This window comes from Corythoichthys intestinalis, chromosome 1 (genome assembly GCF_030265065.1).
Source record: "Corythoichthys intestinalis isolate RoL2023-P3 chromosome 1, ASM3026506v1, whole genome shotgun sequence".
Taxonomy (NCBI): Eukaryota; Metazoa; Chordata; class Actinopteri; order Syngnathiformes; family Syngnathidae; genus Corythoichthys; species Corythoichthys intestinalis.
This window is the reverse complement of record NC_080395.1, coordinates 43,863,534-43,889,961: the sequence shown is the minus strand read 5'-3', so window position 1 is coordinate 43,889,961 and position 26,428 is coordinate 43,863,534. Positions and strand designations below refer to the sequence as shown.

General features: G+C 39.5%; 1 protein-coding gene across 2 annotated transcripts in view; it reads right to left on the bottom strand.

Moving 5' to 3' along the window:
• mindy2 (MINDY lysine 48 deubiquitinase 2) overlaps positions 1-20,921 on the bottom strand; it is a 54,583-nt gene extending 33,662 nt beyond the window's left edge. For both annotated transcript variants that reach the window (XR_009062465.1, XM_057829306.1), the window contains exons 1-3: positions 19,991-20,921; positions 12,442-12,499; positions 9,416-9,480 (exon numbers count right to left, since the gene is read on the bottom strand). Coding sequence is in view for 1 of the 2 variants with exons in the window: in XM_057829306.1 (XP_057685289.1) it covers positions 9,416-9,480; positions 12,442-12,499; positions 19,991-20,806 (939 nt within the window). In the remaining variant the exon portion in view is untranslated. The remainder of the gene's footprint in view (positions 1-9,415; positions 9,481-12,441; positions 12,500-19,990) is intronic.
• Between the last annotated feature and the right edge of the window lie 5,507 nt (positions 20,922-26,428).

The window sequence follows — 26,428 nt, the reverse complement described above, 5'->3', positions numbered from 1 at the left end:
TTTTAATCCTATTTTTTAAAAAAAAAACATGAACAAGAAACCAATAGCTGCTTGACTGCTTGCTTTTCACTCCCTCTCTTTTTTCGGGTCTGTCCGATTTGACCAAGTGTAACCCGCTTTGATGACGTACATCTGACATGATAATGCAGTCCAGTGGCTGTCTAATGAAGGCTGCTGGTCCACTGAGCCATGCAATCAACAGGATAATCAGCAGAGAAAATTGAACCCAGAAGAAGGATAGAGACGTGTTAATAGGACATGAATCAAATGATTTCATTAGTGTTTTATCTTGTAATGTCCACCTGTTGCGTCTCTGTCAAACAGGAAATCGTACTACCGTATATGTATCAGTCCAGAGCGCTGTAGCATTACACTCCTAACTTTAAAATAGTGAGTCAATCAGAATAAATTTATGTTTGCTCATTTTCTGCGCTGTGAGTTTCAGATATCGCGAATTGGTTTTGAATAAGGAGGTGGTAATTAACGTTCAAATGTTTTTCCACTAGACTCCAGAATTTAAGAATTAAAAAAAAAAAAAAAAAAAAACTGAAAGCTTGTTTTAAATCATTTCTTTATATATGTAAATCAGATTTAATTTCAAGGCCATATTGCCCAGCACTCGATGTGTAGTTTAGAGGTGTAAATCCTCGGTCGCCACATGTGAGAACGTGCGGATTAGGACGCTCGCAAGCATCATGCACGTCAGGATTAGCCGAGGCCCTGTAATGGGGCACATCTGGTCCGTTCAACAGCAGATGAGAACCCGCAGATGATATGATTAGCGCCGCATCACTCGCACTCATCTGGGCCACTGATGGATCCCAGCTACAGGAGGTCATTCGCAACAAAACATATACTAGGGGTGTAAAAGACTAATTTCAAAATATCATACGATATATATTCTTTAGATAATGATCAAATATTTTGCCAGAAAATCTACAAAGCCTTGTGGTAGAGAAGCCCACCGGTGGCCCACTATGTTTTTGAAATCAATTAATAAAAATGTTAATACACTTCAAACAAAATTACCAAAGAAAAAAATGTAATTTTCAGACTATAAACTACTACTTCTCCCCCTGCTTTGATATCTGCGTCTTATTTATGGATTTTTAAAGGCTAATAATGAGTTGGTTTATATTTCCAGTAATACAAATATCCTTTTCTTGTAATTTTTTGTGGGGGGCGGTTGAGAGTCAGGTGCGCCTTATAGTGCATAAATTACAATTATCTAATTGTTTACACTTAAAGCAACACTTTGTAACTTTTCAGTTTTGGTCGATTTTAGCGACGCCGGTGGACAAATGCGGTAGTGTTTTGCCTTAAGGAAGACTGCATTTCACATGAGGACCAGTGCACACAGGCGCAATGCCATAAAATCAACAATCAATTAAAAATCAATCTCCCGGTAGCCTGTAGATAGATTAAACAACATTGTAACTTTTCAGTTTTGGTCGATTTTAGCGACGCCGGTGGACAAATGCGGTAGTGTTTTGCCTTAAGGAAGACTGCATTTCACATGAGGACCAGTGCACACAGGCGCAATGCCATAAAATCAACAATCAATTAAAAATCAATCTCCCGGTAGCCTGTAGATAGATTAAACAACATTGTAACTGTTCAGTTTTGGTCGATTTTAGCGACGCCGGTGGACAAATGCGGTAGTGTTTTGCCTTAAGGAAGACTGCATTTCACATGAGGACCAGTGCACACAGGCGCAATGCCATAAAATCAACAATCAATTAAAAATCAATCTCCCGGTAGCCTGTAGATAGATTAAACAACATTTCTGTTTCCAGCGGCTAATGACGCTTAGCATATGACGGTTAGAAACTGTGTGGCTTAATGTGGCTAACCTCCCCGCCCCACCCGAACTCGTGAGTGCAGAGTTCGGTTGCGAGTGAAAGCCGGGTTTATTCTGTATATCCTGGTAGCCTTTCTTTTTTCCCTCCTCAGACAAAACTTTTTGTCTCTTTTGTTGCTCTGCCATCTTTGCAGAATTCGTGCGAAAGCGTTCGCATCAACTTCCTCCTTCATAATAATTAGGAAAAGGAGGAAACGGCGTATTGTATGCCGTAAAGCCGTCAGCTCATTTGTACTATTTTTTTAGTGCAGGGTTCCTGTCACCCTCCTCAAGCAATACAGACGCCCTCAAGATATAAAAGAGGTGTCATTCAACTAGTTGTCAGTCAACATGTTGTCACAACTGATATGAAAATATTTTATCAAGGTTGAAAAGTTACCTGGTGTTGCTTTAACTTTAATCCTAGTGAATCTTAAAAAAATTAATTGCTGGTCACTTCTAAAAATAAAATAAATTAACTCAAATAAAGTGCAAACATGGGCCAGGTGTAAATGCAGGGAATTCCACGGTCGAAGAAAGATGTTGTCGTTCAACTTTTTTTTTTATATATACGGTGCAGGTTAAATCAGTGCAAGTAATTTAATCCCATAACTGACATTAAACGAATGTGAATTTATTTAAACTTTGAGCAAAAAAGTGAAAACAAGATGGCAAATTTCACGACACGAGACAGGAATTGTCAGTGCAATGGCAGAGAGCTGGGACGGGGTTGTTCACCTATCGACCATAAGATGTCGCCATTGCGCTTTCAACCGTATCACCGGATGCAGTTATAATATGTATCCTTTTTATACTTTATTTTGTAACACTGTTTTAGCCTGGCGTCCTGACAATTTTATTTCACACAGGTGGAAACCCTGTTTCCTAAGGATCTCCCGATCGCGTATTTTTGCACCCAAGTCCGAGTCACCTAATTTTGAGAATCTGCCTATACAGAGTCCCGATCCGATACTGTTTTTTTGTTTTTTAAATTTGAACAAAAGTTCCAAACATGTTACAGTACTGTACTGTTTACAATACTTCCTCTTCTGCTTTTTCCGGGAGTTTTCCGGAGAATAAAACGTATATATTTTTGTATCTTTTGGCAATGCCATTGTATTTCTGTATTATCTTGTTACCTTTTAGCCTTCAAAATAAAAAAATATATAGATTTTTAGAAATTATAAACCCGATCCTTTTCACCCGATTCCGATCCTCTAAAAAATGGCCCGATTTCCAATCACATGATCGGATCAAGGACATCCCTACTGTTTCCAATACTATAAAGTCTCCCAAGATTGGATTTTTATTGGATTTAAGGGCCTTAAGTCGATTTAATGCGATACCATGTGCACATTTAACATTTATCGATTACATTTCACCTGAAGCAATAAAAAAATTGGGGGAAATTGATTTTTTTTTGAGTGTTTGACCATTTTGAAATGAAATGAATAAAAATAGAATGAAAACCAGTATTTTGGAAATTAAAAAAAAAACAATATATGACGACCTTGATGCATTTTTTTTGTTGCTTTTCGATCAATTTGACTCAATTCAAATAGTTGCTTAACCAATCAATATATCGATCCAAATTAAAGTGTTGCTTCACCAGTACTGTATACTTGTTGGGATTCAAGCGATCGCAAGGACAATATTTTTGCTTCGATCAATGAGAACAAAACTGAGATACCACCACTAGTGCCAATGAACTCCCCTCCCTTCACAAACAAGCAGGTTTGCCACATTATGAACAATTCTTAATGTGCTACAACACATGTAGAGAGACAATATAACGACGATAATATTTATCCTGACAAAAATGACCAGTATTACTACTGCCTATGAAACTTTACATTTGTCTTCATGACTGTATAAATGGGATTGATCAACTTTAAAGGATACTATGGTGGCCATCCACATCCATGTATTTCTAGTGTGCTGTGCTTTGAGCAAGAATTTCTGTATTGGGTATTAACAAAGAATATGCCGTTCAATTGAGCTTTATGGTGAAACATTTGACTTGCAAGAGTGCAGCTCAGCTTTACTTAGACAAATACATATTACAACATCGCACTGTTCACTTACACAGCTCCTCTGAGTAAATATTTAACAACCGCTAAAGAGAGCGACTGCTATTTTAATCCTCATACACTCGTGTGACAAATGACGTATGAACGTTAATGTAAAAATAGAACTGTTGTGAACTCCTGGTGTAAATGTCTCAATCCAACAGGCAATAAAAGCAAAAATCCTTGCAGAACACAATGAGCAGGACACGCGCTCGCAAATCGTCAGTTGTTCGTTTTATTTTTACTTGGCAATTAGTTTAGAGGAACAAACATGAATCGTTAGCAGGAAGACATGATAATTGTCAACTGAAAATGTTGTCTTTTTTTTTTTCTCGTATAAGAACCAGGTAGACTACTGCCTTAGGAAAATTTTAAAATGAATTCTGAATAAACTCCTACATCAGACACTTTAATTTCAAGGTTTACATCAAACAAAAACAATATGCCAATTTTGAGAAGCTTTCACGATGTTTAGAGCAGGGATGCCCAAACTAGTCCACATAGGGAGAGACGATACCTTTTCACCAATCTGGTGTCTTACAAGTGTAATCTGTTGTCTGTGTTCGATCGGTAGGAACAAAAACCAGGACCCAAAGCGCCCCTTGAGGACTGGTTTGGACACCCCTGGTTTAGGGCCATCAGCTGCTAAATGCAATATCCAAAGCATGGTCGCCAACTCTAATTTGACTTCAAATATCTTTGCTGTTTTGAAAAGCTCATCAAAAGCTCAATAAGGGGAGTTGAGAATCATATTTAAAATTTTTGTTTCTGGTTCACTTCAATTCTCACATTTTACAGTGGTATGAAAAAGTATCTGAACCTTTTGGAATTTCTCACACTTCTGCAAAAAATCCCCATCAAATGTGATCTGATCTTTGTCAAAATCACACAGATGAAAAACAGTGTCTGCTTTAACAAAAACTACCCAAACATTTATAGGCTTTCATATTTTAATGAGGAGACTATGCAAACAATGACATAATGGGGGAAAATAAGTAACTGACCCATCACATTTAATATTTTGTGCCCCCCCCCTTGGCAGCAATAACTTCAACCAGACGCTTTCTGTAGCTGCAGATCAGTATGGCACGTCGATCAGGACTAATCTTGGCCCATTCTTATCTACAAAACTGCTGTAGTTCAGTCAGATTCCTGGAATGTCTGGCATGAATCGCTGTCTTTAAGTCATGCCACAGCATCTCAATGGGGTTCAAGTCTGGACTTTGACTTGGCAACTCCAGAACGTGTATTTTTTTCTTCTGAAACCATTCTGAAGTTGATTTACTTCTGTGTTTTAGATCATTGTCTTGTTGCAGCATCCATCCTCTTTTTAGCTTCAACTGTCTGACAGACGGCCTCAGGTTTTCCTGCAAAACATCCTAATAATCTTGGGAATTCATTCATCTATTAATGGTTGCAAGTTGTCCAGGCCCTGAGGCAGCAAAACAGCCCCAATTCATGATGCTCCCTCCACCATGCTTCACAGTGGGGATGAGGTGTTGATGTTGGTGAGCTGTTCCATTTTTTCCTCCACACATGACGTTGTGTGTTACTCCCAAACAATTCAACTTTGGTTTCATCAGTCCACAAAATATTTTGCCAAAACTTCTGTGGAGTGTTCAAGTGCGTTTTTGCGAACATTAAATGAGCAACAATGATTTTTTTTAGACAGCAGTGGCTTCCTCCGTGGAGTCCTCTCATGAACACCATTCTTGGCCATAGTTTAAATATAGTTGATGTGTGCACAGAGATACTGGCCTGTGCCAGTAATTTCTGTAAGTCTTTAGCAAACACTCTAGGGTTCTTTTTTACCTCTTTGGGTATTCTGCGCTGAACTCTTGGCGTCATCTTTGGTGGACGGTCACTCCTTGGGAGAGAAGCAACAGTGCCAAACTCTCTCCATTTGTAGACAACTTCTCTGACTGCCAATTGATGAACATCCAGACTGTTAGAGATGGTTTTGTATCCTTTCCCAGCTTTATACAAATCCTTGGGAGAGAAACAACAGTGCCAAACTCTCTCCATTTGTAGACGACTTCTCTGACTGGTGATTGATGAATATCAAGACTTTTGGAGACGGTTTTGTATCCTTTCCCAGCTTTATACCAATCAACAATCCCTGATCGCAGGTCTTCAGACAGCCCTTTTGACTGAGTCATGATGCACATATGACAATGCTTCTCATCAAGACAATTCTTACCAGGTGTGTGTTTTATAGTGGGCAGGGTAGCTTTAAACCACTCATCAGTGATTGGGCACACACATAACTTCAATTGTTTGGGAAAAAATGGTTTAAATTGCTCTTTAAGTCTCCTTAGGCAGAGGGTTCATTTACTTACTTAATTGTTTGCATGCTATCCTCATTAAATATGAACACCTATAAATGTTTGGGTGGTTTTAGTTAAAGTAGAAGCTGATTTTACATCTGTGTGATTTTGACAAAGATCAGATCACATTTGATGGTGATTTTAAGCAGAAATGTGAGAAATTCCAAAAGATTCCGATACTTTTTATACCACTGTACAACTTCCAGACACTGGACCATCCCCCATAGGAAAAAAAAAATCTTAGTGACAAGTCTTATGGTCAAGAAATCAAAATTTCAGTGGTCTGGTATAACACTTTATAGGCCAAGTTATTTTTGTTCATTAAAAAAATCTTAAAGCAATCAACAACACCTAGTATGACCTTCATGTGAAAGACGGCTGCACAGTTTTTAAGTATGCATTTCTTAGATCTCTGATAACAGATAATATTTGAACACAAAAAAAATGGCACAGCATACAAGTGCAGACATTGTGTGACAAACGTGATGTCATTCATGCCATTCGCGTACAGCACACAAACGCTGATACAATCGAAATGGATAAAAAGTAGCTAAGAAAATGGGCCTACACTCTTCATAGTCTCTGTACCTTTCCAATTTGTCACTGTATCCTCATTTCTCCGGGTGAGACTCAGACAAAGCCCGCTTCACTTTTTGGCTTAGCTTGTTTTTCTGATAGCCATGCATAGCACTGTGGGAAGCTAATGCGTAGGCAGGAGAATCTGAGATACTTGCATTTGATTGGCTAGTAATGGCATTTAAAAATGTTTGACAACATATATTTTACCTGCTTAATTAGTTGCTTTTATCCGCTATAACACATTACAATAATGAAATTCTGTGTCTTTTCACTTGGATTCTTTCCGCTTAACTTAAACCCGGCGTCCACATATGTGGACATCACATTTTGGGTCACGTAGATTATGATGTTAACATTTTTTATTCAAGTGTAGTCCAGACTGTACATATGTGGATGCTAGGTTTCAATTACATCTTTATAGTATTTAATATTTCAACTGGCAGGACTGGCTGCGAATGCTCCTCTTTCAGTGTCATTGACATGTCTCAATGGCAGCCAATGAATTAAATGCATGCCCTTTGAAGTGTTAAGGTGTGTACCGCCCACTAAAATCTACTCTAAAGCAGTGCAAGTGGCGGAGAGGCACCCAAATGCATTACAGCGCCGAGGCCCGAGTCTAGGATTAGACTGACATAATTACCGTGCAACGCACAAGTCGAGCCCCTCCTAAAACGCTGCTGATTTATTTAAGAAGTTGCATTTCATGCCCGCTTAAATTTAGAAAACCGGTGCCACTGAGCAACTGAGCATCACCGAGCCAAGAATTTCTCCTCGCCTTTAAAACGTGGCTTCAAATCATCCACAGATGTGCTGCTGGAGCGAGGGCAGGCCACAGAGGAAGTGGAGCTCCGTCTCTGAGCCTAGTCACTCGCATGGTGAACCGCACACACAAAAACACACGCAGCGAATGCGGGTAATAGCCCGAGGCCAAACCGGCCATGCGTCTCTAAGCATTTGCCGGCGTTGCAAACAACATCACACACTCCTGACCTCCGTTGTTCCCCGAATCTCGCAAGACGCATCTTATGTAATACAGAGCGGTGGGGAAAGAGCTAAGATTCACTGTTGGAAGGTTTGCTATCGACTCCGTGTTTATGTCCCCAGTAAAGAATGCCCTCGTCTCGCATGCGTGCAAATATCTATACATTTAGTGCAGGGTTGTTGACCTCGTTTTGGTTTTATTTGGAAGGTCATTATGTCTGCCAACTAGGGCTGACACAATTAATTGACTAATCAATTGATGATTAAATGAATCGACAACTAGTTTGATCGTCGATTATATGTTTGGAGATGTTGACCTAGAATTGTCTGAATTCTCATTTATAAGCCTCTTTATAGCAAATATTCTCTTAAATATTTTTCATTTTTATGTTTTTAATACAAGAAGGGGAAAAAAACTATCATTTTCATTTTTTTTTTTTTTAACATTTTTTTATTAAAAAAAACAAAAATGAAAATAAATATTCAATACTTTTTTTTAAATATTACAAACCAAAAGGACAAAACAGTAAACATTCTGAATATTTAAAACATTTTTTAAATTTATCTGTAAGAAGCACTAAAGTCCTTTTCCAATATTTTAAACTATGTAGTTGAAATGGGAGTGCGCCCTAGTTGCAGTGTAGTGTACATGTGTAGTTTTTCATTTGATTGCAATCTGATTTTAAACTGTTTTTTTTATTTAATATAATATAAATTAAAAAAGGAAATAATACTGTAAATATTCCCTTTTCCATTTGTTTAATATTTAAATTCGACTACCGGTATATAGACTGAATACATACTGTATAAATGTAAGGAAAAAAACTGTAAATGCTAAATTTTTAATTAAATTTTACTTTTTAAAAAGTTTTTATAAAAAACAATACATAAAGAAAAAGAACTGTAAATGTAAGCCTTTTAGGTGGTTTTTTAATTTATTTATTTTATTTAAAGAGGATACGACCTAAAAAAAACAACAACAAATAAAACAGTAATTTTATTTTATTTTGATAAAGTTCTAATTATTTTTCTTTAAAAAGGCAAAAAAAGACAAAATACAGTACATATTCTTTATTAGAGAATAAATCATGCAATTCATATATGATATCATTAACGAAATAATTGCAAAAATAATCGTGATTAGTCGACTATCAAAATAATCATTTATAGCAGCCATAGAGTAATCTAAGCACCTTGTTTGCAATAACTATTATTTGTTGTATTTTGTAACAGAGTGCATTATGAGAATGTCTTGCATGGCATTAGAAAACGATACCAGTGGTGCACTTTGTGTTTCAGAATAACAGCACTGTTTGAATGTTGATATCTTTGACAGGGATAGAGGTCCAATCCATTTGAATTGTTAGGGGTAGCAGTGAATGAACCCTTAGGAAAAACTTTCACAGTAAACGCCCCTTACACCCATCTCCATGAAAAAAAATGTAAAAGATGTAAAAACACGTTTATGGCATTGAAACTGAATCAATAGGGCATTGTGTTTAGAACATTGAAGTATTATCACATGTGACTAACCTCAATAAATATAAATAGAATTTTATGATATGTATGATATTATATAGTCAACATTGTTGTAGTTGCCATTCATACTTAGAATGTACCTGCTCGTAGTTTAGCCGTTGGGCTTCAGAAATCTCTTTTGGCTTGGTCTCCAGGATGTAGTCTCCTGTCATGGCACAAGAAGACTGTTCAGTATGCCTAGAGACATGAGCAGCTCCCATGTAAAATGCTTTCAAAATGTGTTTTTTTTTTAAATTTCCCCAGAACCCAAAAAGTGCTTACACGGCACCTTATAATGGTGCGATTCATGGTCAGGAAAAAAAATCAAGTTGTGACGTTAGAGTCATTGTATATCATATTGAAATGAAAATACACCGTAATCACATTCCCATTGACGATAAGATGGATTTTCTTATAATATGCTTGGACCCCCCCCCCCCACCACCACCACCAAATATCATGATTTGCAAAAAAAATGCATTTTTTAGTTAATGTGAGTTCAAGATACTATATATTTCAATGACCTTTTTTCTTCCACAAAACAATAAAAGTTCAGTTCATTTCATAGTTATGTGAAAACGTCAGACTTGTCAGTAGTTGATGACTCACTTGAGGTTGTCTTGTTTTGCAATCACATGACAACTAAGTACTTTTCCAATAAAATAGATTTATCCAAATTAACCTCTGAATTGTTTAATAAATATTTGTTTAGATTACCAAAAGAAATATGATAAGCTTCAACCCAAAAAAAATGTTTTTGCTTTTTACAAAATTCAAAAAAAAGTCTGCTTTTGTATTCATATTTCATTCATTCTTTTAATTTGTTCCTTTTTTGACATAACATATCGTTTTAAAAAGGTGTCAATGTCTTTAAAAAAAAAAAAAAAAGAAGGAACCAACAAGTTGCTACCAAAATCTTCCACCACAATAGTGTCTCAGTTAACTCTCAGGCTGCCTTGACGGTGCTCGACACCCAATCCATTTCAACTGGGAACGTTGGTTCATTCGAAACCAGAGCATTCACAGTCATTCTGTACGATTTGGCTCTGGCATTGGCTGCTACTGACGGCCATAGACGTTCAATCCGTTTGAAGTGGGAGGGATGGCAGCGAATGAACGAATGTTCATTCGCTGCCACCCTCCCAGTTCAAATGGATTGGACGTCTACTAGTGATAAACTCATTCCAATTCACAGCAGACGCTTGTTTTGATTAAGGGTGTAACGGTACATGTATTTGTATTGAACCATTTCGGTATGTGGTGCTCGGTTCGGAACAAAGGCGTACCGAACGAGTTTCTGACGTAATGTAACCCTTACTTTTCGAGGCTGTGAGTCGATCGGGTTATAGTTTCTTTGTGTAGATTATATTTACTCCGTCTTCTCTACTATAATGAGGACCAACACGGTAGGACAGTATATAACCCAGAAACGTCAACAGCGCGACAACGTGGCTGCCGCGAGGACGCAGTGAAACGCGGGCGTTAAAGTCGATCAGCCAATGCACACCAGTCGCAGTGTGGCCGCGTGTTAGACGTGTCCCAAAAGCGGCTCAACGCGACGCACGCAAAAAGAACGGCAGAGTTTATTATTTGATGCGAGACGCGACCTTCCTGCATCAATACTACAACCGGTAGCTAGGATCTGGCAGACCGGAAGTTACTCGAGTAAAAATACGGTGGATCCGGTCGATTTTCAAACTAATATGCAATCGCAACCTACTTTTTGACTCCATCAGATCTCTTGAGTGGTAGATCGGGGCAAAGTTTACTTGTCTTTGTGGATTTACTGCTGTCTTCTCTGTTATAATAAGAACCAACACGGCCCCGTGCTCAATACAAAACCCTCCTACCACAACAAAACAAGTAGGAACAAATATTTACATAGGAACTAAAGTTATACAACATAAAATATACAATATAAATGAATACTACGTCACATTTGCAAAATATAAACACATAATAAAATAAATGGAAATGAACTAAAACACCTGTAATTAATTAATAAGAATAATAGACAGATCCTGCTTACACAATTAAATTTATTAATTTCTGTGTGGCGCTTTAACTTGAGAAAATCCACCAATAAAGCTTTTGAAAACCGTTCATAAGGGAAAAAAAAAAAGATTCATTGAGGCATTTCATTAGTAAAATACATGTTAAAATATTTGTCATTGGGATTGCTTTTCTCTTTATCACAGGACTTCTTTTTTCTTCTTTCTTTCAGAAAGAAAGCTGACCAATACCCGGGGTCTGAAAGGCAAATTGTTGTTAGATTATCTTTAAATACCCGCTACTTTTTAAGCAGAATTCTAGCTTTGTATAGACTAATGTTCCTATTGTTGAAAGCACAAAGGTGTGTAATAAACAACTAGCACATTTGTATTTTGCATTTTGTTTTCTTACTGTATCGAAAATGAACCGAACCCTGACCTCAAAACCGAGGTACGTACCGAACCGAGATTTTTGTGTACCGTTACACCCCTAGTTTTGATGTTCATTAGTTGTTTTTACAATATCCTAAATGATTTCCTGACCAATGTATCGATAATCATTGCAGTCAGGTGCTGCTTATTTTAGCAGAGACTTCATTGGTTAAATTGTCTGTGCTCGACTGGTAGGAACGAAAATCAGGACCCACAGCAGCCCTTAAGACCGGTTTGGACACCCCTGCTCTACGCGCACGTGTGCACAAAACCCCATTGAAACTGGAGTGTCAAGTAAGTGAATATTTTATTCTTGTATAATTGTGAAATAGCAAATCTTCATATCAGTTAAACATGAATATAGTCCACACCTCCACTGTGTCAAAGTCACCACACACATTACCAATGCACACAAGCTTTCCATCGACTTACCCACTCGACTGACGGCCATTCAGAGCAAAGCATTGTAATTTAAATACCGAATATTGTATTCAAATAGGATCCAGTAAGCTGCATAACAATGAGAACTGTGATTTTGAAGAAAAAGCGAAGAAAAACACCAACTAAAGTGGCTTAAAAAAATGATTCTGCCCATTTTCTAAAATAATAATAAAAAGAGAATAAAAACACTTTAGTGCCACTTCAACTTGCAGTTGGATTTCTGTGACTTTTCTTTGGCTCAGGTACGCAGGAGTAACACTCACCGAGATACTCCATCAGTTGCTCGGCTGTAATAATTTCCATCATTGGAGGCATCTTAACCTGTAACAGACAAAGCAACCATGTTGGGTACTGTATAGACAAGTTTCCGAGGTACTTCCGCTTTACTTCCGCATGTCTGCTCGCAACTTCCGTTTTAGAATTTCTCCATCCAAAACAACAGTGGAGCTGGAGCAACATTACTCATCAAAATACCTTAAAAAAGACCATTTGGAAATACCGCATCCATCTGCCATCATCACGACAGGGGAGGACAACATGTTCATGAAGGCAGATGTGGAACCAAGCTCGTGCCACCACAAAGACCGGGTGTTTTTGTAGCCATGTTGCCGCTGTTAGGGAAGGTATGTTCTTCCTATCCCTGCATTTTCATGTGTCCAGCGCTCCAAAAATACTAAAGCTAAAATCTTGCGCATGAAAAGACTTGTTGCCTTTGATATTGTTATTACGATGATGATTGTAATTATGATGATCTTTACTATTATTTACTAAAACTACTGTATCTGCTGCTAGCCTGTTGCTAATCAGTACGTGTAGAATGGCACAATTATGTCAACACATAAATGCAAATGTTACAAGTTTTTTGCTCGTTTACAGGTGGAAAACGCTGTTAGGCAAGGGAAGATAAGTTGATGTTCCTCACAACAACACTTCCTGTATGTTAATGGGCATATATCGAGACTACGTGCGTTCTACACGGGGGCGGTCGAGAGGCTGGGGCTGGAGATGGTGGCTCACCTCGCGGGGGACTGTCAGCTCGATCCCGAGATCCAACTACGATCTTTTTAACAGCAGCAACTTTAAGATACACTATTGGAACTGGAATTACCGAGGACAGCAGGAAAAAGTCCGTCTGGATGCCGCTGAGGGTCTCCGTAATGTCAGGTGAAAGTTTGGCAGGGTCCCTTAAGCTCTGCCGTCTGATAACACATTCCTCTTATGCTCAACATTCGTTAATATTAGAGGTGGGAATCTTTGGGCACCTAGCGATTCGATTACGATTCAGAGACTCCGATTCGATTATAAATCGATTATTGATGCCCCCCCCCCCATTTTTTTTTTTTTTTTATGTTTTGTATATTTGCTCCAAAATTGTTCAAAAATTCTCTCAGGCTAAATAAATCAAACTACTATTTTAGTATCAAGTTACCGGTTAAAAACAGTAAATAAAATACTCAGGTCCCCATTCTGTATCAGCAGCTTTAAACTACATTCAATTAATTTAATGTTGTGAATCAACTGTTGAAGTTGTTAAAATTGCATCCGTTATTCCATAATTTTCCTCATGTCTACTTTTGACATGTGAAAGTTTTAAAACTGTTTCATCATTTAAAGATAGATTCAAGTCAAGATTTTGCTGATTTAGGGGTATTTTAGATAAAAAGTAATTAGGTTCTCTACAACAGAGCCTTCAAGAGAAGTCTACTGCTTTAAGATGGCGCCTGTTTACTAGCGCGGGAAAGTCTGTCAATTCACATCTAGTCTAGACATATGTGATATCTACCATAGCCGTATGTTGCCGTATGTTTGTAGCAACTAGCAACTGGGCGCCGTTTGTAGCGGCTGACGGCCGCAGTCAGGTATTATTGTTTTTTTTTGGTTTTTTTTACCTAGCGGTGTAGGCGACTATCCTATTCCCCTCATCATCCACTGGCTGGGGCCTGCGCTTGTCAGTGACGTTCCTTATTCTCGCTGATGATCTCGATGATTATACAACTTTAAAATTTGTTATTAATACGCTCTGCGTGTAGTATCATCCATCGCTTTTCCTTTTTAAATGGGCACTTTTAAGCGAACGCAAGAAGTTACAACGGGAACATTTTTAAACAGGCATTTCACGGGAGAGCATTTCGACTCTTCGGCCAATCATATAGCGAGAGCGAGTGGATAGTGAGGGGAAGAGGATAGTGAACCTACAGTGGCGTTAGCTGCACATGATATTTACTCTCGGTCCGTTCCTCATTGCGTCCCGAAGACCGCACTGACTGTTTTATTTCCGCTCTACCTGGTATAATTCAATAATCGGAATTTGGATGTTTGTGAATCGTTCTTGAATCTTCCACGGCCGAATCGCGAATAATCTAAGAATCGGAAATTTTGCACGCCTCTAGTTAATGTTTCTAATATTTTTTTAAATTGTGATTTATTGACTTGTTTTGCACATTCACCAATGCTTTTAATTAAAAAAAACTTGAATCATGTTGTCCAAATTTTGGATGTATGAATGACATACTATTTTTGTTTTTATGTACATACCTCGTAGTATTGTAACAACAAAATCTGTGTCAACCCTTCTGCATTCGGCAAATGTAATATTAATTGTAATTTCACCTCATTTTGGTCACTCAAGTGGCCGGTGTATCCATCTACACCTTACGTCAACACAGGCTGACAGGTTGTTATGATTTTGTCCACGATGTTTTAACTTTGTCAACACACTGCTTATTTCCATCGCAATTCATGTTGTTCTTTCTAAACCGGAAGTTCGGAGCAGACTTTTCTGAGTCAAGGCACGTTTTTACATTGGACAAAATGTCGTGGCACACCACAAACCAAAAATGTACTTTCTGTACAGTATATTTAATAATGAAATCATTTCTCAATATTTATACTTAGTCAGTGTGAAACTTGAGCCTGTTAAGATGAACACAAAGCCTATTTCTTGGCAAAAATTGAAGAAAGACACACACAAAGCTCTTCTTCAACAGCTCTCAGTCTTTCTGGTTTTTTTTTTTTTTTTTTTTGCAGTTAGGCCTGAAAAGCTCAGAATTATCAGAGAGGGGGATTTCAGCAATGCCTTTAAAGTAAAGTGCCTATGACAGCAAAAAGCATGTTTATTTCAGATTTCACGCAGTATTTTATGCTCCTGAATGAAATGGACTGCTTGGATGTGTGTGGAAGCGATCGATTTATTTATTCAATTTTTTTGAATCCCTTGCCATGAAAATGAGTGACTTCATGGATTGAGGATGAATGTGAATGTGACATCACCGGGTCACCATCTCACAATACAGCCATTGCTTTATAGCATGCAGATGGACTGCCGATTCAGCTGATTTTGCGGATTAATTCGTTTATTTTTCACATTATGCAGCCCAATGTGCCGCAGGTTTTTGTTGCTGCACCAGGGAGAGGCGTGTGAGCCTGTTTGGGTTTCAAAAAGTTCCTGTTCACCGCGGAATATGGCCAAAACAAGTCTGACAACTGTGGGACCATTGGACCGACGAGGAAGTGAGTGTTTGTACTATGTCAAATACTGGGATCATGGCACACGTATTAATAAGGAGGTGGCTTGCGTTTTGTGGGTGACAATGCTCCTTGTCCACCGAAAAGGCCACTTGGCCGACAAGCAGCGGCTTGTCACACATCATGGTCACTTCCAGCCCCTCGGTCCTCTACATGTGGCCGTCAATAGACCACTATCCTCGGCTTTGGCTCGGGCAGCGCCCTGCTCCTACATCGGCCGGTTTGTCCACCGAGAATATTTTCGGCGTTCATTCGTGTGTTACATGATTTGGGGTAGTTTTGTGTGATTTGTTTGTTTTTGAAAGGCGAGAATAAGACTTGGATAAACTGCTCCATTCGGGTTAGCATGTCAGCTAGCTGTCACGCCTCCTGTTTTGTTTACGCTCTTTCCTCCAAAGCCGGGGCAGGGAAATGACGAAAGCCGGACGAACTCCGGTGGCATAAAATATCGTTCGAGAGAGGAAGAAGTCAGCAGTTTTGACCATTACGCAGTAATTTTGCCCTGTCGTACTAAATAAATGCATTTTTAATATTTCATATTACATTTAGCACAAGACTGTTGTTTGTCATGACCATAAAATTTATAGCAATTAAAATTAAATTAAAATAGCAATTAGGGAAAATATACTTAGATAAAAATATCCTGAAAAATATTGGAGTACAGAGATTGAAAAAATTGATGAAATTTTGCTGCTCTCTGTTGCATTTTTTTCGTTCTGAATCTTCCCCCTAAATGGGCGAATTCTAAATCAGCTGAAATCGTACCCTGCTGACGTCATCATCCAGCTGGGGACGCTAGAGCGCTATAATGACAGGTGGGGCTAAACTTCAGATTAAAAGACTAATTTCTCGTCTGTGCTTTGCCAAATTGTGTTATATAGTACAAGCTCTCAAAATGTGATTTTATTTCACATAATAATGCTATTTAAGATTCTTTTATGCCGTCACAGGCACCATGGCGCTGTTGGATCGCTGCTCATGTTACGTTCAAGAACTGCTCGGATTTCTAGCTATCAGCCACCTTGCTATCCTTGACAATGTGTTGGAATAAAAAAACAGGGAGGATTGACAGTGGTCACATAAACACATAAAATGGAAAGGACACTTTCGTGTACATCGACACTTGACAAGTCTAATCGAAGGATGTACAGTAGATGTGCTGGGGGTCCAAATTGTCGTGGAGAGCAAGGTGGCTGACTGCTAGATATCCGAGCAATTCTTGAAGCCCTCTTCGGGCTCAGCAGGTGTCCTTTTCCCCGTAAAAGAGCCGTCCAAAGACGTTGCCGCCCGCAGCACACATCCAACAGCAGCTAAAGTTACTGTTTACATAGACTGGCGCTGGGCTGCTATAGACCCTACCCACGTGACGTCACAACTCCATCCTCCTGACTGGTACCGCCCAATTGTCCGTCAACACATCGTGTTTACCTGTTACGGCTACGTACATTCCTCCTATTTACGGCGTGTTTTTCTGCTCGTTAACATTAATAATCAAAATGGTGAAGGCGTGTGTGGCGGTCGGTTGCAATAACAGAGAAGATAGACGGAGAGACTTGAAGTTCTACCGGATTCCGAGAGACCCGGAGGGGAGAGCGAGATGTGCTGCTGCAATTCGACGAGAAAACTGGGCTCCAAACGATTACCACAGATTATGTAGTAGTCATTTTATATCTGGTAAGATGCATTTAATATATATTTAGAGGGTTTTGGGCTGACAACCACAATTAAGATCATTGCTAGGCTAATCGCCGACAACATACACGTATGAATGTAGTGAGAGTGCTATCGCTAAACCATATAAACATCAAAAGCCCTAGCTCCATTGACAAATGACATGAAATACATTAGACTTGACAGTGGATGTTAGCAAGAACAAAAGATTTTGAATTGAAAATTTCGTAACTCACCTTTCCAAGCACAAGATAGATTCCTGCCGAATTTTCGTGGACGAGGACCTGTTTCACCCAACCAGCAACGAAGTATTTATAAGCCTCCAAGCTCTTAAAGTTTTTCAAACTTTCGTGAGAATAGGCTGATTTTGTGTGGACAAGATAGTTGTACATATCAGGGTAGCTAGCAGATGTCAGGCAAATACAGCGGAGACAGCGGGTCGAAAAACATCGATTTAGGCATCAAATATGGATCTGGCGAATGGATAAACTGAAGCTTTTCCACATAACGCCTTTTATGCAACGCATCAAGTGAGTTTACGGCATCCGAAAGCACCGGGTGTTCCATGAAATGCATTATAAGTTGCTCGATCAATTGAGACCATTGATAATACAGACACAAAATGACGGACAAGGGGGCGGAACAATACAGCGATCACGTGATTTTGCTATAGCTGTGGTGCAAACACCCTAGTAATTGTGGCCAACCACTAGATGGCGATCTATACAAATCTTTATTAATGTTTATTAGTCTATAGAGTAGACAGGGATATTCATGTGTCAAGAGCCAAAAGCCAGATTGCAGTCGTTAATAAATCATTTCTCTGCGGCCCGGTAGCAAATGCGTCACGGACCGGTACCAGTCCGCCGCCCGGTGGTTTGGGACCACAGGTATACAACATAAAGTACGCACACTTTTTAACACAGCCATCCACTCGACAACGTCCTTAGTATAATTTGTGTGTAAGCTGCAAACCAACAGTTAACTGGAAGTTTGTGCAACATCATTGTGAGAAGGTTGACTCTATACTAAGGGTGTAACGGTACATGTAATAGTATTGAACCGTTTCGATACGTGGTAGTCGGTTCGGAGCGGACGCGTACCTAACGATTTTCTGACGTAATACAACCCTTACTTTTCAAGTCCGTGAGTCGATCGGGTTACAGTTTCTTTGTGTAGATTATATTTACTCCGTCTTCTCTACTATAATGAGGACCAACACGGTAGGACAGTCCAGAAACGTCAACGGCGCGACAACGTGGCCGTCGCGAGAACGCAGTGAAACGCGGCGTTAGAGTCAATCAGCCAATGCACACCAGTCGCAGTGCGGCCGCGTGTTCGATGCGTCCCAGAAGCGGCTCAACGCGACGCACGCGAAAAGAATGGCAGAGTTGATTATTTGACGCGAGACGCGGCACTCCTGCGTCAATACTACTACTGGTAGCTAGGATCGGGCGGACCGGAAGTCACTCGTGTAAAAATACGGTGGATCCGGTCGATTTTCAAACTAATATGCAATCGTAACCTACTTTTTGAGTCCATCAGATTTCTTGAGTGGTAGATCGGGGCACAGTTGACTTGTCTTTGTTGATTTACTGCTGTCTTCTCTGCCCTATAATAATAACCGACACGGCCCCGTGTTCAATACAAAACACTCCTACCACAACAAAACAAGTAGGAACTCCAATATTCACATAGGAAGTAAAGTTATACAACATAAAATATACAATATAAGTGAATACTACATCACATTTGTAAAATATAAACACATAATAAAATAAATAATAGCCCATCTAAATAAAATAAATTGAAATGAGCTAAAACACCCGTAATTAAATAATAATACACAGATCCTGCTTACACAATTAAATTTATTAATTTCTGTGTGGCGCTTTAACTTGAGAAAATCCACCAATAAAGCTTTTGAAAACCATTCATACGAAAAAAAATGATTCGTTGAGGCATTTCATTTGTAAAATACATGTTAAAATCTTTGTCATTGGGATTGCTTTTCTCTTTCGCACAGGACTTCTTTTTTCTTCTTTCTTTCAGAAAGAAGGCTGACCAATATGCGGGGTCTGAAAGGCAAATTGTTGTTGGATTATCTTTAAATACCCGCTACATTTTGAGCAGAATTCTAGGCTAATGTAATGAAAGCACAAAAGTGTGTAATAAACGACTAGCACATTTATATTTTGCATTTTGTTTTTTACTGTACCGAAAATGAACCGAACCATGACCTCAAAACCGAAGTACGTACCGAACCGAGATTTTTGTGTACCGTTACACCCCTACTCTATACACATTGTTAGTGTAGCTTGGCTCATTTAAGGTTGAGTAGAAGTTGAAGAGTTCAAGTGCATTTCTCAGAGCGACGATTCTGTTGTTATGATACCATGAGAACAGTACTTTTTTCGTTATAGTACAGTTCTGATGTATTAAAGATTTGATATTAACCCTTTGAGCCCCCCAAAAAAATCATACATTGGCTGCCATTGACAGAGGAAGACGTCCAATCGTTTTGACTGGGAGGGCTGGCAGCGATCGAGCCCCAGTGTCAGATTGGATTGTATAGTTGTCAACGCCAGGTAATGAGTTAGGGAGAGCATGTTTTACCTTCCAAGCAAGCAGGAGCACGTTCATGATGGCCAGCAGCGGGCAGGGCCCGTTCTCATTCTGAGTGATGATCGGCGTGTTTTCCTCCCTCCACTTGATCCACTTGATGTGGTAGATCGACTGCCCGGCCGCTCGGTCCTTGGCGCACGCCGCCTTGGCTGCTTCCAGGCCGAACTCGCCGTGCAGGGCCAGAGCCAGCCCTGTCTCGGATCGTTCCTCCGGTCCCTCGCTGTTCAGGTCCGAGCTCGGGCACGAGTTGAGCTTGGAAAAAGACTCCTCCAGAGAGTCCAGGCTGCGGGATTCGCACCCGCCGAGGCTAGCGTCCGGGTCCGGGTCGCTGCCGCTAGCCAGCCCCTCAGATAATGCGCGCGGGGCGCTCGAGTCCTCCGGGCTCGTCCTGCCCGTTTCGGCAAGTTTGCTTGACTTGCTTTCCTTCCCGTCCACACCTGAGGACGGCTCGTCGGTTTGGTTGTTTACTAACTTTGAGGCACCACCCTCCTTATCTGGACCAGACCCCATCCCGTTACTGATCGTCTGCTCCCCGCTCGACTCGGTGTCCTTCCCCGCATCCCGGACATCCAGGACCTCGGCTAAATCACACCTGCCCGCTCCAGGCTTGACGTGAGGGGCGCCGGGATCCTCCGTGGTGCTGTTATTCCAGCTATCGTTCTCCAGCAAAGTAGTGAGGCGAACCTCACTATTTGTGCATTTCTCCGCGGTTCCTTTCCCGACTCCCGCTGCCGGAGCGTCGCCGGCTTCCCTCCCGGTGGTGTCGCTTCCGACGGGGTCTCCATGCACGTCTGCATTTTTCTCCATTTCGATTTAGCAACTGTCGACAGATTCTAGCTAAATTGCAGCAGCAGATTCGGTCCAAAAGACGCCATGACAACTCTGCGGGTGACGTCATCAGAAGGAGTTTTGTTTCAAGCCAGCTAGGGGGCGCTCGAGATACAGAAGTCGGTTGATGAAGCGTTTGGGGCCCCTCGTATTTTTTAATACCGAGCCTTCTCAACTCATTGGCTGCCATCGACATAAAAATGAACTGTTAGTATATTGAATGCAATGTAACTTTGGTGTATTACCACTTAAACGGAAACTAAGGGTACAGATCAACAACCTTCCTACTGTTATAACAGTTTGAATATTTTTCCAGGGCTTCTTACTCAATGAAGAAACAATCTAAATAATTTAAGGTTTTGAATGAACTAATCTTGATTAATCACATTCTAATCTCGAAGCAATATTTGTCCCAAAAGCCTCATTTTTTTATTATTAAAAATATTTTAGAGGATGAATGAATCAAATAGTATCCTATGGGAAATGAAATTATTTGCATTTAAATTCAAAACAGTGAGAAAAGAATTGTATTTGTAAAAACCAAAAAGATCTGAAGTTAAATTGTTAAAGTGCCATTTAGGATTTTCAGAACAGTCCAACATTTAAATGCTAGGGGGAAAAAAAGAAAAAGAAATGGTAATTTGAGAGGCCTAAAACTCCATGTAATCTTAGCAAAAACTACATATGTGGGAAAATTTTGTCAAGATGTATGTATTTGCGCAAACCGACATTTTTTTTAAATTTAGAAGGTATCTTTTTTTTTTTTTTTTTTTTTTTTCCTTTAGCTGAAATGTGCTTCATATAATCGCATATCTCTATTTTGGTAGCTGTTGCTTAGCTAATGTGTGTGCCAATTTAGGCAGTGTACCAGAAAATTGTGCATTTTGGAACATGACTATTGTGGAATTAATTAAATGTAATCAATGTGTCCCAACCCTTTTTTTAAAAAAATGATCTGTTTTTATTACAGGCTAAAGGCCAAGTAGTTGTTGTTCTTCTTCTTGTGGACTCTAACTTTGAAGTCCTGCTCCTCTGTTATTTGTGAACCAATTTTCTTGAAATGTGGTAGATACTGTATGTAGAATGGGCCAGTATCTATTGATCGCGGAGACCAATTTTTTTGTTTTTGTATCGGCGCTGATTAAGTAATTGTGGACATACAGTGGGGCCAATAAGTATTTAGTCAACCACTAATTGTGCAAGTTCTCCCACTTGAAAATAATAGAGAGGCCTGTAATTGTCAACATGGGTAAACCTCAACCTTGAGAGACAGAATGTGAAAAAAAAATCACATTGTTTGATTTTTAAAGAATTTATTTGCAAATCATGGTGGAAAAAAAGTATTTGGTCAATACCAAATATATCACAAGCTTTTCACACACTGTTGCTGGTATTTTGGGCCATTCCTCCATGCAGATCTCCTCTAAAGCAGTGATGTTTTGGGGCTGTCGTTGGGCAACACGGATTTTCAACTCCCTCCACAGATTTTCAATGGGGTTGAGATCTGGAGACTGGCTAGGCCACTCCAGGACCTTGAAATGCTTCTTACGAAGCCACTCCTTTGTTGTCCTGGCTGTGTGTTTGGGATCATTGTCATGCTGAAAGACCCAGCCACTTCTCATCTTCAATGCCCTTGCTGATGGAAGGAGATTTTCACACAAAATCTCACGATACATGGCCCCATTCATTCTTTCCTTTACACAGATCAGTCGTCCTGGTCCCTTTGCAGAAAAACAGCCCCATAACATGATGTTTCCACCCCCCATGCCTCACAGTGGGTATGGTGTTCTTCGGATGCAATTCAGTATTCTTTCTCCTCCAAACACGAGAACCTGTGTTTCGCCAAAAAGTTCTATTTTGGTTTCATCTGACCATAACACATTCTCCCATTCCTCGTCTGGATCATCCAAATGCCCTCTAGCGGACCGCAGACGGGCTTGGACGTGTACTGGCTTCAGCAGGGGGACACGTTTGGCAGTGCAGGATTTGAGTCCCTGGCGGCGCATTGTGTTACTGATAGTAGCCTTTGTTACTGTGGTCCCAACTCACTCTCTGTAGGTCATTCACTAGGTCCCCCCGTGTGGTTCTGGGATTTTTGCTCACCGTTCTTGTTATCATTTTGACGCCACGAGGTGAGATCTTGCATGGAGCCCCAGATCAAAGGAGATTATCAGTTGTCTTGTATGTCTTCCATTTTTTAATAATTGCTCCCACAGTTGATTTCTTTACACCAAGCATTTTACCAATTGCAGATTCAGTCTTCCCAGCCTAGTGCAGGTCTACAATTTTGTCTCTGGTGTCCTTCAAGAGCTCTTTGGTCTTGGCCATAGTGGAGTTTGGAGTGTGAGTGACTGAGATTGTGGACAGGTGTCTTTTATACCGATAATTAGAGCTGGGAATCTTTGGGCACCTAACGATTCGATTACGATTATGATTCAGAGGCTCCGATTCGATTATAAAACGATTATTGATGCACCCCCCTCCTTTCTTTTTTTTAATTTATTTATTTTTTTAATGTTTTGTACATTACATGTATACATGTAATATATACATGTCTTTTATACCGATAATGAGTTGAAACAGGTGCCGTTAATACAGGTAACGAGTGGAGCCTCGTTGGACCTCGTTAGAAGAAGTTAGACCTCTTTGACAGCCAGAAATCTTGCTTGTTTGTAGGTGACCAAATACTTACTTTCCACTCCAATTCGGAAATAAATTATTTAAAAATCAAACAATGGGATTTTCTGGGGTTTTTTTTCTTCTCCACATTCTGTCTCTCATGGTTGAGGTTTACCCATGTTGACAATTACAGGCCTCTCCAATCTTTTCTACTAGGAGAACATGCACAATTGGTGGTTGACTAAATACTTATTTGCCCCACTGTATATGTGCCTTTGGCTTACGAGTTAGCCAGTAGTGGTAATGCACGAAATCACGAAGGTATCCGATACCTTCATCTGCATATGAATTGTAAATATCTGTCATGCTACGCCCTATGCACATGAACGGCTAAAATGACTCAATTTTATGAATGAGGGATTCATATCAAATCCATTTTAACTGGGATGGCTGCTATTGTATGTATGTATGTGTGTATGTATGTATGTTTTCGTGCCATTGATGGCGATAAAAATCCAGTGGATTTTGCTTGGAAGGTAGGCCAGCAATCGTTCGATCACTACCTTTCCATCTACTGTCGTCAATGGAGTTAATTTATGAAACAAGAACGAGTATACTACAGCATAATACAGGCGGAAGGCTGTGACGAAGAGCATGCTTTACCATTACTGACTAACCCGTAAGCCACAAGCATTTATATGTCCACAGTTACATAATCAGCCCCGATACAAAAACTCAAAAATTGGCCTCCGCTGATCAATAGATACTGGCCCATGCTACATATCTACCATGTTTCAAGACGATTGGTGTCTGCCATATACTAGTATATATGGCACACACTACACTGACTTGTGTCTTTAGCTATCTCTAGTTTGAGTTATCGACAATTATATTTTTCTGACTGGTTCTAATTTCTGTGGAAGAAAGTCGAATTGAGTCGCCTCAATTCCAGATGTCCCTTTTTGGATACCTTTTTATTCTCCATTTTTTTCAGCTGCGTTTTAATGAGCTGTATGTGTTTTCCCCCATCTTTCATAGGCCATTTTGTCTGGTGGAGTTGCAGTGAGACTATCCCAAAAGTTTAATAGATACTCCTTTCATGCTAATGGTCAACAGACAAAATGGCCAAGATTACATCAGAGTTGATAAGAAAATATATTAATGTTTCAGTTTTTTTTCATCGGACAATCTCAGGCCTTTATTTCCTCCTCCAGCCTGCCATCTGGTGTCTAAACATTTTAAACATGCACAGTCACTGACAAAGCAGCATATCAGCTCTGCCATGAACTCCACTTGAACAAAACCTAGTACTGTACTTTTCACCTTTTGTCAACAAGGCCAGTTGATGTGATAGTGTTTGTCCTATTCTTCCACACTAATAGATACAAGCGCGGTCAAGAGAATATTTGGAACAGAGTTTCAGATACATAAAGAAAATCACATATTTCCTCTTTGTGATGTAAGAAAGATTGCATTGTAAATATTATCTAGACATGGCACATACTGAACCAAATCTTGAATCTTCTCTATTTATATGGATATATGACCTATATACAGTATATATGCTCTACTTGAGCTAACCAAAGTGAGCCTCCGTTGACTTGGATTCTGAACCTTTTTACCAACAACCTTAATTAATCTATTCGTCTTATTTCCATACCACCACAATTAGCCCGGATTCAGATGGTCCTTGAGTCAACAAATTAGATAACTCCAGTGAGTGATGCACTCGACAGACAAACGGGTTAGAAAAGGGTTAACCCAAGGGTAGCAAGTTATATATGAGCTTATTCTGGTTTTTGAATGTCTTTACATGGTCTGGCATAACTTCCAAAAAACCTGATTATAAAACGGCCATTACCGTACTTGTTGGCTGAAACATAGTCGGTGTTTACAAAAATAATGGATCCTAGTGAACCTTGGAAAGTTGAATCTTTTGCCTTTCATAGCTCCAATAAATAACTGCACAGGTACTTTTACCCACTAATAATATTAAACTACATGCACTGTTGGAATAAGTATGGGATTTTCATAGTATTTTAAACCAGTCAAAAGGCTTATTCTTAAACTTCACCATTGGACCATTCAACAGCTACCTGACTCTCACTCAATGTAAAAGTAACTCCTGACAAATCACCCAGTAGAAATAATTGTCACTTCAATAAATTTATGATATTCCGTCAAATAGTCTACAATGGGTTTAAAAGTGTATCAGCATTTAAATTGTGTCGGAAAAGTCACACGCATTTGTGATAGAAATTGGAGTTTGGATTGTCTGCAGGAGCTTGCACAGAAAAATAAATAAAAGAAAATATTTCCAAAAAGTAGAGGTTGCCGTTAGCAGACATTTTTAAATGCCAGAACTGTTATAGTCAATCCATTGCAAGTATTTCAGACACAGTAGTCTGCCATTGCTCAAAACACCAGTATGACCACAATTGTCGAGACGTATTGCATTAGTGAGGTTGGCCCGTGTTGCCATGTGGTGTAGCACAAACTGTTGTGCTCCCCGTTGTAAAGTGTATAGTTGTTTCATATAAAGCGTTTACTTGGGGGAAAAAAACAACATAAAGAAAAGGATAAAGCAGACCTCTATAGATGTTGGCCTTCCATTGCTAGCTGCAACGACAATCAGAACGAAATAATGCTTTCCTACTGGTGTGTAATGAATATTTTTGTCAGTATTGAACTATTGTTGTCCTCCAAATGTCTCCTGTTTCCAGAATGACATACAGTGTATCACAAAAGTGAGCACACCCCTCGCATTTCTGCAGATATTTAAGTATATCTTTTCATGGGACAACACTGATAAAATCACACTTTGACTCAATGAAAATTAGTCTGTGTGCAGCTTATATAATAGAGTTAATTTATTTTCCCCTCAAAATAACTCAAAATATAGCTATTCATATCTAAACCCCTAGCAACAAGAGTACACTGCATTGGAACTACATACATCCCTAAATGTCCAAATTGAGTACT